General features: G+C 44.6%; 1 protein-coding gene across 1 annotated transcript in view; it reads left to right on the top strand.

Moving 5' to 3' along the window:
* mtmr7a (myotubularin related protein 7a) overlaps positions 1-9,178 on the top strand; it is a 12,612-nt gene continuing 3,434 nt past the window's right edge. The window contains exons 1-9 of the mRNA XM_084469803.1: positions 1-128; positions 470-592; positions 788-950; positions 1,346-1,503; positions 1,942-2,070; positions 3,091-3,225; positions 3,630-3,762; positions 7,880-7,989; positions 8,275-8,477. Of these exons, the coding sequence (XP_084325929.1) occupies positions 105-128; positions 470-592; positions 788-950; positions 1,346-1,503; positions 1,942-2,070; positions 3,091-3,225; positions 3,630-3,762; positions 7,880-7,989; positions 8,275-8,477 (1,178 nt within the window). The 5' untranslated portion in view covers positions 1-104. The remainder of the gene's footprint in view (positions 129-469; positions 593-787; positions 951-1,345; positions 1,504-1,941; positions 2,071-3,090; positions 3,226-3,629; positions 3,763-7,879; positions 7,990-8,274; positions 8,478-9,178) is intronic.

Genomic DNA, 9,178 nt, shown 5'->3' with positions numbered 1-9,178 from the left:
TAATGATGCAAAACTCTGGGGCCGATATGCGAAGTGTAGCATTATAATTAGCCTGAACTATTGTCATCGGCAATAGAACAGCTGTGAGACAGCTGTTTTTGGCGATGGAGCATATCCGACTACCAAAGGTAACCAATATGTCCCTGATTTCAGTGAATACATTTCCAATTCCATACAACGTATGTGTGAAAGGAACCCAGCTACACAGGTGCAGTGATTCCCTCGATAATCCTTCTCAAAAGTGTCTTAGTGTTTTAATTGAAATGATCTGGCATCGTGACGATAAGGGTGTGCGTGCCAGGTGGACACGTACGCACTCCGATCAAGTCCCGTTTTCTCACGGCGTGGTCCATTTGTTTACCCGGGCGGTAGGCCAACGTTTATTGATCATGACCAGCTAGTCGGTCGGTTCAGTGGCTAGCTGTACTACGCCCAGTGTGTTGATTGTTGCCGTCTTTTCCTCATTCAGGCGGAGAACGTGAGACTTGTAAACAGGTTGAGTCCCAGAAGGTCCTGTGTGGGCACGCTCTACCTGACCGCCACACACACCATATATGTGGAGAGCGAGACTCAAGTGCGCTCTGAAACATGGGTAGGCAAACACAGTTACTCTCCCAACATGTGACCGTGCCACACACCACATTGGCCAAGTATCTCTATATGCTGTAATACATGCTAAAGCACAGCATACATTAGACTAGACCGGGGCAAAGACATGTCATTTAAAGGAACAGTGTTTGAAAGTGGAAGTGACTTTTTGTTCTGCGTTTCCTTTTAATCTTATCAGGTCCTTCACAGTTTAGTGTGCCGGCTGGAAAAACAAGCAAACACATCCACCGGGAGCCCACTACTCATTCACTGCAAGAACTTCCAGGTTCTCCATTTTGTCTTCCCTCAAGAACAGGACTGTGTTCATATCCAAGCGTCTTTACAGCGCCTGTCCCAGCCAGGTCAGTACCGTCCTAACCCAGGTCAAAGAGCCGCTAACACCATGACACACAACCACAGCTCTCTATTTCAGATGCATCTCACTCCCCCTACAATACAGCTACAGATTGGCCTGGGGAAGGTTCCTTCAAAGTGGATTAAAACTGACCCTTTTCAATAATATTTCAGCATTTTAGTTTTTCTAATGAATACCGTACCTGTATCTATTAAATCTGGACTATTTAGCTGTCTGCACATTTTATAGTCATGTTTTTTAAGTAGTTGTTACATTGTCTATTGCTTGTCGATTTTGTCTGGTCATATAAAGTGTTCTTGTTGCTATGCTATGTTCAATGTCCGCACGACATGGCGTTTCATTAGTTGGCTCCCGATTCGAATCATGTGTGTTCCTCTTCAGAACAATATGAGGAGCTGTACTGCTTCTCCTACAAGCCCAACGTGGATGAAGCGGAGAGGAGGGAGGAGTGGAGCTTTCTGAACCTCAAGGCGGAGTACCGCAGACTGGGAATACCCAACTCTCTCTGGAAATCCTCCCCGGTCAACCAGAGCTACAAGGTCAGTAGGTCCTTGTCCATGCTCCCTTGAGAGGTGTGTACCAGCTGGATTACAAATGATCTGATTACGCCGAGGTATAAAATGTGTTTGCGTCGTGGTTTGAATTGAAGTTTAACATTTCTTGTTCATTGGCCAACGAGCACATTGGCTCTTTTTTATTTATTTATAAAAAAACGTTTTTGCAGTCGGATCATGTAAAATACATATCTTTTATTTGACCTAAGTTTATTCAACTTGTTTTTTGATTGTATACATTGATGTAGCATATACATACATATCTGTATTCTTATTTGTATTCCATCTCAACGTTTATTTGCACTGTTCTTTTGGCTGCTGCAATGCCTGAACTGCCCTTTGTGGATTAATAAAGTCTTATCTTATATGGATAATTAAAAAGAAACAATGTGGTTGATGGGTGTGTGTGTGTGTTGCGCCCAGGTGAGCGACACGTACCCGGCAGAGCTCTATGTACCTGAGTCGGCAACGCAGCAAGTCATCGCTGGCAGCTCCAAATTCAGGAGCAGGGGGAGATTCCCTACTCTGTCCTACTACTGCAAAGACAATCAGGTACGTCCCACTGTTATACATCGTTACATATATTCATGTTCATAGATATTTTATTTTAGTGAAACATTTATATTGCCAATGCTTGGTAGTTGAACCATATACAATGGTCCAGATGTTCAGTCAATGCTAAATATATATTCAATGCGAGTACAAAAACATAAACAAAAATAGAAATGTTCATAAGGTGAGACCTGTTGGCAAAGGGAATGCATCTGCTCAGTTTACAGCTTGTGTGTGTCATAAAGTCTTTGATATGGGATGTCCTCTCTCAGGAACTAAGTAGAAACAACGGCAACAGCAGTGGATAGGACAGTTTGAGCAGGCCAAGAAAGACTAGAGAGTGTTGGTAAGGATGAATTACAAGCAACATCTTTAGATTATCAGCACTACATTTTTTGACTCGTAGGGAGTAATGTTTGTCGGGTCAGCTTCCCAGGATTGAGGCTCTGTTGTGGGGCTGTCTGCTCATTTTCTCTCTTCCTTCCCATTTGTTCTCTGTGGTATGTGACAGAAAGGACCACTATCACTTACAAGGCCGATGGCCTGCCCCCTAGGGGCCCTCGCCTTTTTAAATAAAACATGCATATTTGATTAACCGCCCCTTGAACGGCCAAAAATAAAATTGAGCGGCCAGTGATGTTGTGTTAGGCTATGAGGCTGCTTCACCCCAATTAAAAAAACATTGGAGTGCTGACCTCCCTTTGGCTCTTTGTCCGCGCGTTTGGGGAATAAAGAGATGCCTGACACAGTGAAGATGTGATGTTTAAATGTCCAGAGAGCTATTTTGGTTTTCCTTATAATGAACTATGAACTGCAATCATAGAAAGATGGATGGCTTATACAGTAGATGAACGATAAATGATCAATGGCAGATGATTGATGGATGGATGGGTGAATAGATGAATGAGTGATAGATCGGGGGGGGGGGGGGTGAATGATACATTTATAGATGAATGGATGGATAGATGGATGGATGGATGAAGGATTAAAGCCTGTACATTCCCTCTGGCTTCCCTCTAGGCGGCCATCTGCAGAAGCAGCCAGCCTCTGTCAGGATTTAGCGCTCGCTGTCTGGAGGATGAGCAGCTGCTGGAGGCCATCCGGAGGTCCAACCCCCGCAGCGACTTCATGTATGTGGTGGACACCCGGCCCAAGGTGAGACCCTATGGGGCCATGGGATGGCTTTGGAAAGTTCCTAAAGTTCCTAGTGCTCTGATGTATGTTCAGGTGCGCTTTTATTTTGGCCGACTGTGTTTTGCCAGCTGGGCATAGTCAAAAAATATATATTTATAAATGTATAAAATATACTATTATATATTCTTATTATGTGTGTGTATATATATATATATATATATATATATATATGTCTCCTGACCTCTTTGCGGGAAATCTGATTAATATTATTTGAATAACATGTATACTTGCAAGTATAAATGCTACGGCATTTTAGAAAGGTGTTCATAGTTAAAGTGGCAATCTTATCTTTGTGTATATATATATATATATATATATATATATATATATATACTTTTCTAACTCATTGTGTCATGTCTTTGCAGTTAAATGCGATTGCAAATCGCGCAGCAGGAAAAGGCTATGAAAACGAAGACCACTACTCCAACATAAAGTTCCAGTTCATCAGTATTGAGAACATCCACGTCATGAGAAGCAGCCAGCAGAAGATGCTAGATGGTAATGATCACCTCTAGCCCTAATAACATATTTTATTTCAAGCGACCTCCAGTGAATTCAGATCATTAAAGGTGCTGTAGGTAAAATATAAGAGCTATTATTTGAGTGTAATTCTTTTAGAAATGGCATATCCTTCAGCTATGAGTAAGTAAAATGCTCCGTGTCTGCCTCGTTATGAACCAAATACTATCGAGACTGCTTCTCCCTGATTGGTTTGGGGAATGAACCTTGCCCATCAATCACATGTGTGTGAAATGCAACACTTTTTAATGGCGGAGAAACGTAGGGAGAGAGGGACTGGAACTTTTTTTGTTGGTTTTGTTTCAAAATATTGCTCTCCTCTGCTATATATTCATACATACACCTTTTTAAGGAGCAGGTAGGAAGGTTAGGGATCTTGCCCAAGACTGCCTACAGGTAAATCTGCACCTGTACCTTCCAACACTCTAACTAGTACAGTAACCAGGTTTCTGCGTTAGTGTGGACTGGAGGAGGTTACAACAGGGCATCTTTAATAGTACATGAACATTGCTTCATCCTCACCTCGCCTCACCCCCTGCCAAACGGCACCCATTATGTTTAGGTTTTCTCAGTCTTATCATCACAACATCTCCGCTCTGTACTACAACTCTACCGTCTCCTGTGGCTTTCACATGTGCACTGCCCCTGCGCTCCATGTCCGGGTGACCCCATAGGAGGAGGGTTTTCTGGGTAATGTGCAGGGGTGTGCCTAGGAAGTCTTTGAATCCATCTGGACTTGATTTAGGAACTATTTTGGTTTCCTGGGGCGAACCTCATCGCCCCCCCCCCCCCCCCCCCCCCCCTAAGAGAGGGGGCGGGCGATGAGGGCGTGAGAAGAGATGATGGGAGTTTGAAAAAAGAAAAAAGTTAGGATTTGGTCTTAGTTGGGATAACTCTGTGCCCCCTGGCTGCGTCCCTCAACTTTTGATTGGTCGGCGAGGGGGCCCAGGATTTCTTCTTTTTGGTCTTCGCTTTGAGCTCCTTCTCCCTCAGTGTTTCCCATACATAGACCAATGTGTGCCGCAGCGCCATAGATTCAACAACGAGCGCCACAAATTGATTCCGCTTTTTTTCTTTTAACGCGATTTTTAAGTATAACAGTGTTTCCCACAGACCAGGTAGCAATGTGTGGTGCCCCCCTGCAGGGTTGGCAACTTTTGGTTTTTGGCCGGAGTGAGACTCTGTAGAATTTTATAATGCTTACATTATAACAGGGTCGGGGGGGGGGGGGGGGGAGTTGGATTGCGGGCGGGAGTTGGATTGCGGGCGGACGAGATTATTGTGTTGGATTGCGGGCAGACGGGATTATTGTGTTGGATTGCGGGGGCGGACGGGATTGTTCACCCGCAATCCCCCCCCCCCCACCTCAACATCTCCACCCGCGGTGGAATCGCCTTTATCATTATCAAAACGACGCTACGCTGTGCATACCGAACACCATCTCCTGATACTCAAATGAGTAACTCACTAAAAAAGTTATGTGCACCCCTGCTTATAATGGTAGCCTACATGTAAAGGTTTGTTTATGTTTATTTTTAATACTGCCCATAAAAAAAATAAATCTGATCTTCAATTCTTTTGGCATGATGATTAAGTCCTTAATGATGATTAAGTCTTTTGTGAGGGTATAGAACAATTACTCTCTTAATTATAGAAGAAATCAAAAACAATCAGAGCCGAATAAGTTGTGTATAATAGGCCTCAATGATTTAGTTGTTTGCTCTTTCCATGGCAAATCCTTGTGATGTCATGATATATGCTTATTCATAGGATGATGGATCTATATCCGTTTTGGGGAAAGTTGGTCTTTCACTGGTGTTGTATTGATGGATGTGTTCCTGCCAGCTTGGAACTTAACCCGATGGTTGTCAGTTGACAACCGTTTGTATTTGGTTTAATTCCATAAAGATTTATAATTTAGGTTTAGTTATTTAGTCTGTAAAACTATTTATTGTTCATACCTTATACGTAAGATAGTGTTGATTAAATGAGAGTCCTCTCTAGAGCCGTTCAAAACTTTTTATACTGCGTACCACCTCAGAAAATATTTGTCTCCCCAAGTACCATCATTAGGAACAATGTTATAAAATATAACAAACTACAGTAGCGTAGGCCTGCGGCCCTATTCTGCTACACACAGTTCACGCTGGAGGCACATTTAGTCTTAAAATATATATTATTTATTCAGTCTGTGGTCAGCTGTACAAAGTGGTAGCACTAGAACAGACACAGAGACACACACGCACACAAGTGAGAACATTAAGAATAACAACTGTGTACCAACAACCTGTTGGTACACAGTGTAAGGCTAAATACAAATAATATTGAAAGTTGGCCAGCCCGCTGATAACTGAACTTCCATAAGCCTCATGAGACGGGCGCGCCTGCCTCTGCAAACACAGTCCTGCGATGTCTACATATATGTAGTATACATACATTGAGGTCAGCTTCAGTCTCAGGTGTGGCTCAGCATCAATCCTGCTTCTGTATTTTGTTTTTATGATGGAAAGTGAAGACAAGACTTTCTTGCACTGATGTGATGTGATGTGGTTGGCTGATATTGAAACAAAAATATTACAGGAAAGGCAAAACTTATTTAAAACATTTTTAATGATCTCTTGGTTAACGTATTTCCATTCGTCCTAGTATTTTGATGTTTGTATGTATGTATGTATGTATGTATGTATGTATGTATGTATGTATGTATGCAGTGTTTCCCACAGACCAGGTAGCAATGTGTGGTGCCCCCCTGCAGGGTCGGCAACTTTTGGTTTTTGGCCAGAGTGAGACTCTGTAGAATCTTATAATGCTTACATTATAACAGGGTGGGGGGGGAGGGGGGGAGGGGGGGGAGTTGGATTGCGGGCGGACGGGATTGTTGACGGGGGGAAGGGTTGGTACGGGTTGGCGGAGTTGTTGACGGGGGGGGCGGGTGTGACAGCCGCAGCAATTTAGCGCTTGTCTGAAGCAACGAGAGATCTAACTGGTATTTTTCTTTTTTTGGCGTGACATTTGTTGTGAGAGCGTGAGATATTTATACTTAAAAATCACATTAAAATAAAAAAAGCGGAATCAATTTGTGGTGCTCGTTGTTGAATCTGTGGCGCTGCGCCACACATTGGTGTATGTATGGGAAACACTGTATAAATATCTCACGCTCTCACAACAAATGTCACGCCAAAATAAGAAAAATACCCCGAACATAACCCGTCCGCCCACAATCCAACACAACAATCCCGTCCGCCCAAGATTCTACAGAGTCTCACTCTGGCCAAAAACCAAAAGTTGCCAACCCTGCAGGGGGGCACCACACATTGCTACCTGGTCTGTGGGAAACACTGTCCCTTGTTCTTCACTTGAAATTAAATTCTTCCCCACTGCTGTGTTGGTTAGTGGTAGCCTGGACTCTTGGATTTTAGTACCATGTAGTTATGTATTTTGATTGTTCTCATCGTTAAGCCTGAAACCACACCTGCTCCCATTGGCTGCCTTTCAGACTTGGAACTGCTGCTATTGGCGTCCTACTGGGGCCCAGTGTTGTGATTGGCTCTCTGTTGAGTCAACACTTGGATCCCAGGAGGATATGCGTGGTCGCACATGTCAGCTGGTCATGTTGTCCACAGCCTGTTGGAACGGTGAACAGATGTTTTCGTACTCAGACATGCAGCGACAAGTGTGTTCACGTTATGGGAGTGTGGAGTGTTTATGTGGCAATTTGTCATCTCTTAATGAAATGTCAACACATCGTCTCTCTGCACCAAGAGTGCACTATCAAATATTTACCCATAACTCCTAATATGGAAAAGGGAACTCGACACACGTGAGTTTTTCAAGATAGATAGATGTATATTTGCATTTACAGGTGATATCGATGCTGGACTTTGTTTCATCACACATTCCAACGAGAGGATTCCAAACAAACATCAAACACTAACAGCAGTCAAGGAGAAACCCAAACCTTCACCGCCAAGACGATGACCTACATTCAGTCCTGGGGTTATGATCTGGGTCTCCCTGGGAACGTGCAGGTTTTAATAAACTCTGGTGTTATCCGGCGTGTTTCCTGTGGCTGAGACAGCTGTGTTGTGTGTTGCAGTGTGTGAGCTGAGGACCCCTTCCATGGCTAACTTTCTGGAGGGGCTGGAGGGCTCAGGCTGGCTGAAGCACATCAAAGCCGTACTGGACGCCGGCGTCTTTGTTGCAAAGGTCAGCTTGAAGTGTGTGTGTGTGTGTGTGTGTGTGTGTGTGTGTGTGTGTGTGTGTGTGTGTGTGTGTGTGTGTGTGTGTGTGTGTGTGTGTGTGTGTGTGTGTGTGTGTGTGTGTGTGTGTGTGTGTGGTTGTCCGTGTATGTGCACATGCATCCCCGGCCCTAACACGTCACAATGTTTGAACATGCGTGCGTGTGCACGTGCATCCCTGGCCCTAACGCGTCACCATGGCCGTCCTGGTCATTCTGTGGCGCTGCTTGTGCCTCTGCTGCTGTGTCCGCAGGCCGTCTCCGAGGAGGGCGCTAGTGTGCTGGTCCACTGCTCCGACGGCTGGGACCGCACTGCCCAGGTGTGCTCTGTGGCCTGTGTACTGCTGGAGCCCTACTACCGCTCCCTCAAGGGCCTCATGGTAGGACCTCGCCCCCTCCTTATGACTCTCTCTCTCTCTCTCTCTGCTGCCAAGCAGGTCAAAGGTCACGAGGCCCTGTAGAGCCCAGCTATTGGAATGCATCCCCAGTTTGAAGGCATTTCAGTGGCCACCAGCTTACAAGACATGACTGTCCTCATTGTTATTTTTTTTTAGCGGTGATCGAAAGCCGGTGGACATTAGTGCTAGTATGTGTGAGGTACTTTACCGATAATTAAGGAATTATGTGTATGGAGTATTGTGCATCCTACATCTGTTTACTTTAATCACTCCTGGGGAGAAAACTGGGGGCGGCAGACGTGATGTTCATGAGGCAGGGGAGCTCTGGGCCGTGTTTATAGTGTCACACAACTACACTCACTACTAACACACACACATGGACGTCGAAATCCCCTTCAAGATGACTAATCGTACTAACTACCGACTGCAAGCCGCCAGATAAGCAGCCAGATGCCTCTAACCCTTCCTGCTCATTAATTACCTGTATCTGGATCCACTGTAATTGGCTTTGAGAATAATCCATCTGTAAAATGGCCAAATGATAATCTTGAAATGGTAGGCAATAACTGTGAACATGTTCTCGTCTTAGTGAACCCTAACCAGAGGCTCTTTGGAGGGTGTGTCCCAGAAAGTGGCTGCCCGCAACTCTGTACATTTTCAACCCTGCTTTGCATTAGAACATTTATCTCGCCCTCATTTCTGTGTTGACGTCTCTTCACTACTAATCAGATTGCACATGGCAGACTTGGCTTCCCCCCCC

The sequence above is a fragment of the Micromesistius poutassou genome (genome assembly GCF_964030765.1).
Source record: "Micromesistius poutassou genome assembly, chromosome: 6".
Taxonomy (NCBI): Eukaryota; Metazoa; Chordata; class Actinopteri; order Gadiformes; family Gadidae; genus Micromesistius; species Micromesistius poutassou.
The sequence above is the reverse complement of the archived record's forward strand: the minus strand, read 5'-3'. Positions and strand labels throughout refer to the sequence as shown.